Genomic DNA, 14,387 nt, shown 5'->3' on the forward strand with positions numbered 1-14,387 from the left:
CTAGGGTATAATACCTCATTTGCCATACAAAAGAGGGGGCGAAATATAAATATAAATCTCATTTGCCATACAAAAGATGATCAATAATACTGGGAATGAACACCGATAGACTCAGAAAAGAATGGCTGAAAAACTTATGACAGCAAAAACAGAAGAAAAAGCAAAAGAATTGGAAGAAGAAGCAATGAAAGTGGAACTGAAAACCAAGGAGGAGCTGAAGCCCTGGGAGCAGCACTCTGCTGTGATCACCATTCCTCGTTTTGACTACAACGCCCCTTCTTCTCTCCTCAGTCATTCCCACTCCGGATTCCTCATCACCTGCCCCATCAGTAAGGCCTCTCATCCCATCTCTTCTGTCCAGAAAGTTATGCTCTTTTTTTGTTATTTTTGTACTTTATTGGCATTTATTTATGTAATTTGCATCTGGGTTTTTGAAAATTTTCAATTTGATTGTTTGGGATAGCCTGGGCAGTGTGGTGATTGATAAAAATGCTTCCTTTGTTATGTAGAGAGGGAGAAGAGTGCAACAAAAGAAGCCATGTCAATTCTTGAAAAGGTAATGAATTCTGCTGGTTTTGTCTCTTGTCAGTTCTCTGGAATAATGTCAAAATAAGGAAATTTTAGATATAAAGAAAATTCATGCTGACTTGAGAATCAGGACGGTTAAATTGGTTTAGTGAACTTGGTTTTATGGGATTCTTAAATTCTGGGCAAGTTTGGGAACTTGGGGTATTTGTAAGTGAATAAGACTGTAGCGGACTTGAATTACTGGTATAATGTGTTCGCTGCTGTAATTGTTTTGGTTTAAGATGAAGAGTAGCAATGTTACGGAATTGGTTTCTAAAGAAAGAGATGTTTGAATGATTAAGCATAAGTAAACGGCAAATGGGATGGCGACTAATTGATAAAACTGATGAAGTTTGGAGAACTGGGTGAGCCATGCAAAAGGTAGGCACAGGCATGTTGTGTTGTTCAAATGCATTAGGTATTGAGGGGGGAAAAACAAACAAACTAAAGTTGTTTACTGTTTTAACGCGATAAATTTTTGGAAATGAAGTGTAATGCTAATGGTCTTCATTTGTGAGAATAATGGCAAAATTATGCACGCAACACTGTTTCCATCTGTTGAACTTAGTCTAGGAAAAACGTTTATGATTTTTTGGTTCTAAACTTGATTAAGATTTCTGTTTGCAGACAAACAGAAGGATAAGATGTCAATTATCCTGCCAATAGGTTATTAACTTCTGAGTCTAGTAGCTGGCTTCCAATTTTTTTGCTTATGATCTTCCACTTCATCCATTTATTTGTAGCCGGTGCATTTTTAGGTCACAGATTAGTATGGTTTAGTCCTTGTTTACAAGTCTTATTCAACTTGTTTTGCTTACACTGTCATTTGTCACTTGGTTCAATCGAGTGACTGCTTAAGTCTGCTGTGCCTTCTTGAGTAAATGACATGATTCGACATCCAAAATGCAACACTGCTTAAATTCTTTATCACTCAGCTTTCCAGTATATATATATATATATATATATATATATATATATATATATATATATATATATATATATATATATGAGTTACCAATTTCCTTGAATTTGAAGTTTCTTATGGATACATATTAACCTTATCTTAAGCTTGAGCACATAACTCATACAGGTTAAGCACAAATTCACCTTACTAATATGGAACCTTTGCATTGTTTTCTTTGAAAATAAATCAGAAACAATAGATAGAAGATATGCAATATTTTCTGCCGTAAGAAAAAGTTTTTAAACATAAAAGCAATTTAATAAGTGCATGGTTATATTTCTCTAAAGAATGACATGGTCTTAAGTGATCATATTTCTGGAAGGAGAAGACCATTAGTCTAATTTTGTTAGGCATTTGAGACATCAGATATTATATGCATGAAATATATAGCTGATTGCCAATCATCTATTTTGAGTTCTCAAGAAATAGATATATAAGCTTCAGTTTTGCTTTTAACATTAAAAAGGCATTCTTCATTGCAGCAGCTTTGGATAATTGTTTTTTATTCATACCTAAAGGGACTGTATAGGCATGAGATGTTGCACTCTTCTAGGGCCCAAATAATAAGTGGACAATTTAGAGTTAGCTTAAAATCTTGTGGCAGACAACTTGTTTGGAATTGTTTTTGGATATATTTACACCAGAAGCCAAGCGTTGCTGAGGCTTATCACTATGTGAAAGAAATGAATGAGTTTCAGTTGTATTTGAAGTCCTCTCCAAAGCCTGTATCATTTTTATTTCTTGGACCTCTCTTGTTGCAAAAGGAAGACAAGTAATGAACCAACTTGGAGAATGGGGAGGAGTGCATCTGGTGCTTGCAAGATTCTATTCTTTTGACTTCATGGAGTTTTTATAAAAGCTGTGTGTGCTGAATGTTTTCTTAGGGCTTCAAACTGATGTTGATATATTGACACATTATGCGTTCTATTCTTTTTTATGCATGCCATCAATATTCACGACTGATGCAACCAATGAAGAGTTTAAGGGAAGAGTAAATTTAAATATTCTTGGGAACTTGGCTGAAGATCCAATTTACCCACTTTGAAGAATGGGTAATCTTTTTAGGATCTCGAGTTATTTATTAGAAGTTTAAATTCTACATATTTCAGTAGACTTAAAATTTGTGGTGCTTTAGCAGCTTATGGGTATTTTATGTGTTATGGGTATTGGGTAAACTGACAGTGGATGACACTTCGGCTGTTGTTTGAGACCATAGGCTTATTCATTGACTTTGATGGAAGGGCTTTTAATTGAAATGTTGGGATTCGTCACCTCAATTTCCTGTCATAAGATATTCTGGTCCCCAGGGCTGAGCTGAAGCCCGGTACATATTGCATGTACTACTGTACACGCACCCACAGACCCAGTTTTGTTAGGCCATCCATGAAGGAGTTATTTAAGTTATTCATTGGTGAATTTTTTATGCATCTTTGTCTTGGAAGTGATGTCCTAAACCTTTTTGTCATATGTGGCTTTCTTCCTGACTTTTTACTCTCATCTTCCATTGCATGTGGTAGTTTCTTTTCCTGTCCTTGAATATACACCAATGAGAAAGTTAGAGTTCAACCTATCTTCCCCACTGTCAAATAACATTCAGTGTTAAAAGCTTGTGTTCAAATTTTGTATAAATGAGTTTGCTGCTTTTAAGACTATCAGTTAAAAGAGTTCAGGACATTTTTACTTATCAGCAGCCTGTGTAAGTCAGAAGCTATGTTAGTGTACTTCTAATGGATTTCAAAAGCTGGGGAAGTGCTTTGTTATCTGGGCATGGGTCTTAAGCTTGAAGCATGCTCTATATTGTTGGAATAGTGAGTTGCTGAAGTTGTGCACTAAATAGAGCTCTAGGATACAACAACTATCTGTATTCTTCTACTTCCATCAGTTGCAAGTATAGAAGACTTTTATATCCTGATTCGTGATTGAAACCTGAAGAATTCCATGAGAACAGAAATATCTGTGACCAATCGAACTATTGACTTTTAAAGATGAGAGTCCCTCTGAAGTGAGTCTCATGGAAACTTTCTTGCTGGCTATTCTATGTAAACTGTTTTCTCATGGAAACTGGTGGAGAAATGAAGTGAGTCTGGCTAGCTGGTGGTGATCTATCGTCATTCTTTACTTTTTCTTTTCATTAATTTTTTACAAAATTTGATTGACTTTTAGCACTTTTGATCTTAGAAGAATGATTCTTTCTACAACTTTTTTGCTAACCAGGTTCTATCTTGATAGCTGTGTTAGTTTATGAAATCTTGGTTAAAAGAGTGACAACTAGCACAAGGATAATCAGAAATTGATTGTACAACAGATGGTCTTGGGGCAGAATACTCAAGTTTGGGAGCAATTCTGACATAATTGTTTGATATGATTATTAGCAGAGAAATTGCAGTTTAATGAAATGTAATCCTTGAAGACAATAGCCTATGTCTTTTATATACTTATGCTACTGAAGTTGTGCAGAATCAGCATGCATGATATTTCTTCACCATCTTTTCTTTTTTTTTTTTAAATTTTTTTATTGATGATCTGATTGATTCATCCAATTTCATATATCTGAACTATCTCAATGGGAAATCTGCTTGCATCTAGAGGGTGTAAAGTGTGGAAATCAGCTTGGTGTCTTGTTACCTGCAATTGCAGTACATTTTCTTACATACCTTGTTGTGTATGTAAACTAAATAAGTTAATTCAAGTCGCGTTTATGTTCTGTGAGATGTTGACCAGTTGTACGATTAATATGCTTTGCAGTATGTCAGATCTTTGAGTATTCTAAATGCTGAAGGTTCTGAAAGTTTGGATGTGAATATGTCAGCTAAGAAGAGGAGAATATCTGTAAGTACAGAGGAGGAACTTGGCAACAGTTTGGAGAGGAAAGATGCGGCCGATGACTTTGGAGAACCTGGTAATAGTTTAAGTCTGGTATTTTAGTTTATACACATGCTCATACAGATAATGCAAATTAACATGTATAACTACCTGCAATCTACAAAGAAAATGAAGAGGGTGCGGATTTGTCTGTAAGAACAGGTAATATGACTTGTATGCATGAAAAAATAAGAACAAGTTTATTAAAACAATATGTGACTATAAAAACAGGGAATGAGAAGTAAATAGAAGGAGAAGAGTAAAGAAAATACCTTATGATAGCTGCATCCCTGAAACATACTTATTTAGCCTTGTTTGACTTTGTAAAAGGCTCTAATACTGCCCATATGCTTAAACACCAACCCCCTCCCCCCCACTGAGCCTTTAGCAAAAATTTTCTGTGTACCCAGTTTGCTACAAATAGTTTATGTGAGAGGTACGTATCTGTGAAGGTTTTGGCTTCTTAGTACAAGAGTAAAGTTCAAGGCAAGATTTGGTGGATTGCAAGCAACAAAGAATTGCTGAAGAAAACTTGTGCAATTAAAATTATTAGCAGGTAGAGAATAGATGAAATGGAACTTCCCTCCCAAAAATTAATGAATGAATGAACAGAGTGTACTCTAAAAAAGTCGTACAAGAATTTGTGTTATTTCCATTGTCTATTCTTTCTTTCAACAGCCCCATATTGTTGTATGGTCTGAGAACTGGAGCAGAACAATCTATCATTCTTTTCTTTTTCACAGAAGTGATGAGAGAATCAGAAAGAGATTGTAATTTGGTACTTACAATAAAAACTTGTAGGTGTTATGGTGTCTTAATTTCCCCATTAAGGTAGATAGTGGAGCCAAATATCTTGGAACCATTCAATATTAGTTATCTATGCTATCAAAATTACAGAAATCATGTTTACAAAATAAGTAACAAAATGCACCAAGACTAGAGGACATATTGTTAACTTGAAAAGCAAACAAAATATGATTGTGCTATGTACCGATTTTTTTTTTTAACTTCTCATTTAAAGACATGTATGACCAGTATAATTGTAAATGGAGAAACTCAGGCATGTAATCAGGGATAAAGATCTATTAATGCGGTCAAGATCTCTATATTTCATGTAATCTTCCGATCATCTTATTTGGCTATAGAATCCCAGACGGATGATACCAAGCAATTTAAAGAGCAAGTCTGTTGACACACAAGACTGAAAGGAAAATAGTGGAGATGGAGGATAGAAGATAGTGATGAAAAGGGTCTGGAGTTGTGAAGGACTAAACATGCTTCACAAGTGATTTTAGTCCTATCTGCTTGTAATAAAGAACAACGTATTAAGTTAAAGAGAATACTCAGATATGCCTAATAATATTATGAATAGCTTCATTGTCAATAACCCTAGATGTAGGATGGCATGTGCTTAGACAAAAAACACAGAGGCCTTGCATTTTGCAAAAAATGATACTACTGAAGTGCAAACTTGTTTGACTACTTGATAATATACTTTTTCTTCATGCATTATTTCAAGTTTTCTAGTCGTTATTAGCTAGAGAAACAACAGTTCAAGTACCTTAGAAGCCTTAGAAATGGCTGTATTAGCATACCTTGGTAGTCTACCAAAGCCATCCTAAAGAGCCACTAGTTTGACCACCCTAGTTGCTGTGTTTATGCTTTCCGCTTCTCTACCACAAGTACCATTCTACCACCTAGATTTTGACGTGCAAGTTTTCCTGTACCAGCACTCTAAACCATAACTACACCAGTGTAACTGATAAGATTGGAAAGCAAGGGATAAACAGTGTGTCAAGTACTGGATTAACTGATGAGAAAGTAATGCTGTAAGAGTAGGACTCTTTGCCCTTGAGTGTGCGTCAAGTGTGTTGGAAGGTTCAATGTCTGATCTTAAGCCAAGCTAAACACTTTTTATTGGCTCGTACTCTCGCTGTTTTGCATCTTTTGCATAACAAATCGGTACCATGGATTTCCACTACCCATAAGTCTTTTTGAAATATGGTAAATCATTCTCTCATTCTCTGTCTTTTTGCAACTTAAAGTTATTCTGGAAGTTAAACATGCACGAAAAGTTAGTGTTCAAGAAAGAATATGACTGTTTTGACGTAATCCAAACTTCTTTGAAGTATTGCAAGGACTGCAACTACTAAACATCAGGCTCTATAAAATTTTTCGTTGCTGTAATAAATGGTAACTCCTCTTGTATTCATTTAGGGGTAATACTATGCATAGAAGTGCATGAGAGAGATTGTTTGCTTTTCACCTAGATGTTACTAATAATTTCCATAGCCATTGACAATTACAAATAGTTACTTCTATTTAGTCAACCATGTAGTATTCTGAGGCAGCAACAATTAACTAATGCTTGATTTTTTCTCTATTCAACCAAAAGCATAACTCAATTCTTCCTATGCTTATTAAAAATTAAAAGTGACTCATTATCCAAGAAAATTAATGATGGAAAAAATTAAGATAAACTGAAAGCAATTAGAATGTCCTGCTATTGACCTCATAATCACCATTTTTGAGGTGCCAAATAACACACAAAAAAATAAAAATTGAGTCCTTTTATTTTAATTCAATGTCAAGAAACAAAGTAAACATCTGCATAATTTTCAATTTGGAAAGTTCATAACTCTGGGTCCTAAACTGTCATTATAAATAGAAATGCCCAATGAAATGACCTTCACTGAAGGCATTGGAAAGTTCATACCTCTGGGTCTCAACAGTCAACAGAAATATCCAATGAAATGACCTTCCCTGATGTTAGGCACCATTGAAATGCATTATTAGAAAATAAATCCTGCCATCTTTTTTCAGTAGACCGAAATGCAATCTTCTGGATAATAAATAGCAAGTCTAACAATTACTTCAGCTTACTGACATTGGTATGAGAAACTTCTGTAGTCTTCCTTGCTGTTTCTTTAAGTTCAAAAGAAGTTTGAAAAATTTTTCCTGGATTTGGATGCATCAAGTTCTCTTTGCTTTAGTAACATGAGAAATAAGATAAGGTTTTATGGATAAAAGAATGGAAGGAACAAGGACAAAAGGGGGAAATTCCTATAGGATCCTCACATCCCACTTACATATCATATAAAGTACAAATATTTGAAAGCACATTTGTCGTCCATAAGCTTAGAAGTTCAACTTTAGTGCAAAATTCCTCAAACTTTACAATGACTATAGTAATTCTAACTCTTTTGCTTTTACGTCTTCTGAAATAACTGACCACAACCTGTAAATGTCAGGTAAATGCACAGAAAACTCTTACTCGCTCCTTCCAGATTCAGTTAAAGATAATATAAGTCACACTGAAACAAATAATACACTTTCGCTAGTCAAGTTGACCAGGAGTGGTTTACTCCTCTTCATCTTTCCTAAGGGGGAGCACCCTGCCATTGTTGATATTGTGCAAAACATCATTCAGTTGCGGGAAAGTGGGAGCCTAAAGTCAGCACAGTAAGATTCTTACTTCTTACCTTGAATGTTCTTAGCTTTATCCGGATCTCTGTACTTAAAGCTTGTTTTATTAGCAAGAGATTGTAAGGCATGCATTACAAAATTTGTTTTAAGTAGTTGTTACATATATTTTGATTTTGGGGGATATTTTGACAAATCCTTCTTATGTTTGCTCTTTTTCCTCTATGTCAATTGACGTCTTCTAATTGGTATGGGGTTTGTGGTAACATGGTTATATTGTTCGAGAAAAAGTGCTTATTTGATGGCAAGAGAACCAAGTGAAAATGTGGTAAAAATGTAAAAGAAATAACAAAGTGGAGATATTGCTAGAAGGTTATGGTAGTAAACGAACATACAAGAAGTTCACAGCAATTTCTGGTATATTGTTGTTGCAGCATCAAATCTACTATCTTAAGAAGCTTTAAAATAAAATATAAATAATATATCATAGGGGAAAGTCACAGATGCAGTTTTCAAGGGTTGCTTCAAATGCACGTTTTTCTTATTTCTTCTTTTACTTGCAATATTCCCAGATTAATTTCAGCATAGAGTGTGGTGTTTTGCTTTCAAAATTACTTGCTGTTGTATTAGACTTATTTGCTTTCTGATATTGCCGGCTGAAAGTCTTTAGACTGAGGTCCTTGGAGGATACAAATGCATCATTGCAATGAAGTTAGGCAGCAGGTAACCAAAAAATGGTTGCAGCATTCTAAATCAGCCTTTTTCCCCTACCAAACCCTGATTGATGAGGCTAGATGAAGTCTCTAATTTTTCATTTTTTTAAGGCAAAGAATCTTGTCCATTGGACAGCCAACCCCTCTCTCTCTCCACCACCTCCATTCCCAGTAGAAGGGTGATCATACATTACATCATATACGGAAAACAAAATTATTGTGAAGGTGTTGACTTTGCTGGTGATTTCTGTTTAAATTATTATTGATTTTCTTTTCACAATCCGCTGTTTCCAAGGACCATTTCTTCTTGTTTGGCAACAATTTATCTTTTGGGATCCAACTGTCTGGCTTGTTGTACTACATTTTTGCAGAGTTTTATTTTGTTTTGACAAAAGCATTAGTCATTTAGGTATATCTAAACTTCAGATCCATAGTTTGATTAAGAACGGGAAAACAAAGATTCAACAAAAGATAAAAGCCATGAATCTAAAGAGAAAGCAGGAAAAGTTAGACAGTATGTGCTTGTTTAAATGGTTTGATATTGTAACATATGAGCTTACAGCATTTTGAGTCACTCTATTTGATATCTGCTTTCCATATTAAGCTATTCTAGGATTATCAAGGAAATTGCTTGTTGGTCTCAGTCTCTTGCAGTAGCATTTTATTACGGAGTCCCATATCATGCTTAATTTTCAAAGGTTAGTAGTGATATCTTGCCAGGGAATTACATAATGCTAAACATTAGGACTCCATTTTGTGCAAAGAATTCAAGTCCTGATTGTCAACATATTTTTTCCTTTTAATGTTGTTTCTTCGATTGGATGGTGAGTTTCTTTGTAGGTGGAGAAATTTGTTGTCAACATGCATAAACAACTGACTCAACGTTACATCTCAAGAAAACCACTCTCTGATTTGGCTCCACCTATCCTCTTTTGCAGTCTATTATAGCATAGTTAGCACATTCATTTGCTATTGGAGTTTATCTTCTGCAAGCTTCCTCTTGATAAGCAAAAACATGTTACAGAAACCTATGGAAATTTTATGGCTTTCTTTGTTTCTATAAGTTCATGTTGTCTGATAGTTGATGCATTACTCAGAAGAGTTTGTATGGCTATACATTTGTAATTCTTTCTCACAATACATGAGAGCAGTAGACAGTGTACCCAGCGAAACGTGAGCCTCATCAGAATCGTAAACTTATGACAAAGCAACTGCATGCTAGAAAAAAGTTCTGGCAAAGAAAGAGAAAATTAGTGTTAGGTTGGGGGGGGGGGGGGGGCGGATGGGTTTTATTTCTTTTGCCATACTCAACTGTTCTCTGCATGAGAACTCTCCCATAGCCTTTCTTGGGTCAAAGAGGAAAGTAAAAGGAGAGAATAAAGAAAATAGTGCCCAAAGCAGGCAAAAAACATAAAAGGAAAAAAAAAAAAGAAGAAACAGACACAGAAGAGATAGTACATAGGACTAATCAATGTAGTGGTATTCCCAAACTAATTGTCTTCCATAAGAGTGTACATTCTCACACAGAGCACTCACACAAAGAGAGCTCCACGTTTGACTTTCTTTGTGATAGCCCATTCTTTTACCTCGCATTGAAACAGACACAGAAGAGATAGTACATAGGACTAATCAATGTAGTGGTGGTATTCCCAAACTAATTGTCTTCCATAAGAGTGTACATTCTCACACAGAGCACTCACACAAAGAGAGCTCATTTGAGGACTTTCTTTGTGATAGCCCATTCTTTTACCTCGCATAGAAACAGACACAGAAGATATAGTACATAGGACTATTCAATGTAGGTGGTAACTTTCTTTGTGATAGCCAATTCTTTTACCTGGCATTTATTTGGTTCTCTGTTCATTCAACATTTACTTTTTTCAGAATATCTTTGGTTGTGATGCATTTGGTTATTAATTGCATCTTTAATCATCTGATGCAGATGGTGCCACCGTATATTCCCTATCCAAGCCACTTGTAGGTTAGATGAGAAGGAAGTACACTCTATAGTGTCAAAGCTAGTCAATCAGTTTCTGAAAGATAAAAAGAACAAAGTTACGCAGCCAGTAAAGGTATGCCCTGAAGTTTATTTTTGTGCAGGTTGATCATTAATTCTGTCGCATGAGCATCTGCAATTTCTAAGATGTTGGGGCCATGGGGAAGGGGGTGGTGGAATAGGCATATGAATGCCTATGAGAGAGATCTTTCACTTTATGCTGTATAAATGTCTGTGGTCTCATGACTATCCAGTTTGCAGTTGGGTACAATAGAAGAGGAATTGAGGAAACTGAGATGAAGGATGTGAGAGTAACTTCAAATGGTTCCAAAATATCTGCTCTCTTAGACCGTGGCAAATGTTTTAGCATTGTGGCAGCTGCTGTTAAAGATGCTGTTCCAGATTCAATTGTAGATCTGAAGTGCCCTGAGGTAAAAGCTAAAATACCAGCATAAAGAAACATAATTCCTTTACTTTTCCTGGCTGTTGTAGTTTCATGTGCTTATTCTATCAACCTTTTTGCAGCTTGCTGTGCTGCTTGAGGTTCTGCCACTCTCTGGGATTCCTAATGAGAGTGTGGTGGTTGGTGTGTCAGTTCTTCCACAAATGCTTTTTAGTTCAAAACCACGTCTTTGTGTCAAGGCCTTGGTAAAAGGATGCTAGGTCCAATGCTGGGAAGAGAGGCTAATGATGATAGCCTTGTTTGTGATAATAATCTCCACAAGCAAAGGTGAAGTGAGCATTCTGTGTTACTCAGAAAGATGGTGATGCGTTTGCTACTGCAGAAATTAATGCGATGATGGATCAAAATGTATAGCTACTTGAAGATGGATAGTGCATATCCCAGCAACTCAAGCTTCCCTGTAAACAGACCATCCCACAGAAACATAAAAGAGAGTAGCTCTTTTCTTACTAATTGCTCTTAACTGGAAACTCCTGGTGGTTATACTTGGATATAATCAGGATGCTCTAATATAGCTAACTGTTGGGAGCTATGATACAATTTACATAAATTGTATTAGTTATGTTAGCACCTTGTTGGAGAATCGGGTAACAGTGATCAAGGTATCTTTGTTAAATTAGAACAAGGATTCAGTTAGATCAAATTTTCAATTTGCTGCTCTATCAGCGATAGATGTTCCTTGCCAGCTGCTCATCCTAGCAGACAAGTTCTTGCTGCTGAAACCATGATGTTAGCACATAAGAAATATTCACTATCATATTCATATAGGTCTTTGTTCAGGTAGGAGAATGAGATGAATCAGAAATTTTGGTCTTTCCTTTGTGAGAGCCTGCCACTCAAGAGAGGCCTCAAAACGATCGAAGCTTTCTGGTAAATAGTGCATGCTCTTCATTCGTGCGTCCTTCCTTCTATTCTGTGTGGATTGTCTCGACATTCACCTCTATCCACCTCTCTTCTCCGAGCCATTTGAACCGACAAACAGAGAAGTTATATGGACAATGGTTTAATCATTCTTACAGTTGGAGTTAGTTCATTAACCAGCGTTTAACCGTCTGAAATAAACTTCTGCTCATTCTAGTGATCCTGAAAAAATGATAAATCCTTTAATCATTTCGTTTAGTGGAATAGCTCCAACACGTAAATTAGTGAATGATATATTGTGATTCAGCTCAACTTAGACCAGAAGTGAATCTAGTTTAGTCCGGATGAACTAAGCATGAGCAGTTCCCACTTTGGAGTTGTCAAAAAAGTGAAAGAAATGTCTAACGAGGACTACTTGTTAATGAGCATTTAGGAGGGGTATCTAGAGTAATTGGGGGAAGATAAGCAAAAGAATTAACTCAATGACCTTAATTAGAATTAATTATATCTACACTTTTTTTCGGACACTGATAAATCCTATTCTACTTCTACTCCTATTCTACACTAAGAAAAAAGGGTGGATCCAAGGAAATCAAAGAGACATCCGGAGGAGATTGAACCACTATCGGACCAAACCAGTGCCTATGCACACAATGGTGAAATTTTCAGAAAATCCTGAACAAGAATGCAAGTCAAGAGATTCGATTCCTTAACTTGCATCTAAGGAAAGCTGCCCAAGGGGTCAAAGTGGGATCCGGAGGTGATTCAACCACCATCAGATCAAATGGGTGTCTATGCACACACTGGTGAAATTTTCAGAAAATCCTAAACAAAAATGCAAACCAAGGGATTCAATCGTTTAACCTACACCCAAGGAAAGCTTCTCTCCCGGATGACCAACTACTCTAGCAGTAATTGATTAGCTTATATCTACATGGGCCGGTACAATTTTCTGGACTAAATATTGGTATTACAAAAGACTAAAGATCACTGAAAAATCTAGAATTTGACTAGAAACTAGATTTGGAACTTGTACATTTTCAATTCAAATCAGAATCAACATATTAAACGTATCTTCCCCATAAATGTTAAGTGGCCTTTAAGAAATTTTTATTTGAGAATTGGGACCAAGGTTTTAAAATATAATTGTCAACCAAAAAAAAAAAGAAATAAAGAAATGGCCAAAGAAAAGAAACCTATTCTTTGACTTATGAGTAGAAACTTGAAACAACTGCATGATCTTTAACCAATAATTTGAGGTATGACGAAAGACCTATTGTGTGGCTTATTGGTTAGGACATTGTTGATCTCTGTACTTATGCTTTATCAATAGGTTTGCATAGCATCATGGATCACCTATATTTTGGGGGTAACTATTGAACTGGATACTTATAGGTGGACCAATTTTTGACTTCGTCACGGGCTTGTACTGTCTTGTATTAATTATTATACCATCCTTCAGTTAATAAAAGTTCAGGGTTAATTGCAAAATACCTCCCTGAACACTCTTTGAGTTGCAAAGTGCCTCCCGAACTATCAATTTCAGCACTATAAATCCTTGAACTATCAAATTTTCGCGATATACAACCAACTACTCGCCGGTAGAATTTAATAAGTAAAAAGTCATTTGTGTCCCTAGATATAATTAAGTGGATAAAATGTACTTCTTCCTCTATAATTTGTCATATATAAATAAAGTTTTTTTTTCACATAAACTCAAAATCTCTCTCTCTCTCTCTCTCTCTTCGCATTTAAGAAAAGGCTGTTGATATGTGTATAAATCAGTTGTAAAAGAAGAAGACTGTTTTGGTCACTTAAAACTAGATCTATTGACACTAATGAATTTTTACTTTTTTTTATCGAAACGATAGAATAAAGACTTTTTACTCATTAAACTCTCCTGGTGGCAAGTTGATTGGGGTAAATTACGGAAAATTGATAAGTTGTGGTGCACTTTGCCACCCAAAGAAAGCTCAGGGGAGTATTTTGCAACTTAACCCTAAATCATGGTTTAAGCTTGAGTCTTGCAACCACTTTTATGGCTTCAAGCACATTTGAACAGGATCCTCAGTATCATGCATGCTTTTAACAGGAATGATGGCTGTTTAGTGGGGGTATTCTAGCACCTTTCTTAAGTAAATGAGTGCGCGAAATTAAAAAGCTGTTGAAAAAGTGTTTGGAGGTTATCGAAAACAGTTCTTGAAAACAGGCCAATCCGTATAGAGATATGCTAGTATTAGCTTGTTCAATGCAATAGGAGGTTGTTGAACTGTTGACAGGATGAGAAGGTACTTAACACACTTGACATTGCAGATGACGAATTTTGGAGATGAGACATGGATACAAGCTTGTGATGGGCAAATTTTCTTGTGATTTAGTTTGACAGAAGCAACCTTTTTTTTTGTCGATACGATAAGCCTACAATTATTCTATGCTACAGGAAGGGGGACCCGAAGAGATCCAGAAGAAATCGAAAAAAAACTGAACCACCTACCGGCCCAGACGAATACATTACACAATTGTCTGAAAGCCACCTTA

At 35.8% G+C, this 14,387-nt stretch overlaps 1 protein-coding gene across 2 annotated transcripts; it reads left to right on the forward strand.

The window, feature by feature from the left end:
* LOC140021507 (uncharacterized) lies at positions 1-11,659 on the forward strand. 2 transcript variants are annotated; one of them, XM_072072497.1, is made up of 7 exons: positions 1-329; positions 510-556; positions 4,277-4,430; positions 7,645-7,855; positions 10,472-10,601; positions 10,780-10,956; positions 11,051-11,659. In XM_072072497.1, the coding sequence occupies exons 1-7, from the start codon at positions 122-124 to the stop codon at positions 11,186-11,188; spliced, it is 1,065 nt and encodes a 354-aa protein (XP_071928598.1). In that variant the 5' UTR covers positions 1-121; the 3' UTR covers positions 11,189-11,659. The 2 variants fall into 2 exon arrangements, with proteins under 2 accessions (XP_071928598.1, XP_071928599.1); XM_072072498.1 differs by having other exon boundaries at positions 7,657-7,855.
* The last annotated feature ends 2,728 nt before the right edge of the window (positions 11,660-14,387 follow it).

Source organism: Coffea arabica, chromosome 11e (genome assembly GCF_036785885.1).
Source record: "Coffea arabica cultivar ET-39 chromosome 11e, Coffea Arabica ET-39 HiFi, whole genome shotgun sequence".
Lineage (NCBI taxonomy): Eukaryota > Viridiplantae > Streptophyta > Magnoliopsida > Gentianales > Rubiaceae > Coffea > Coffea arabica.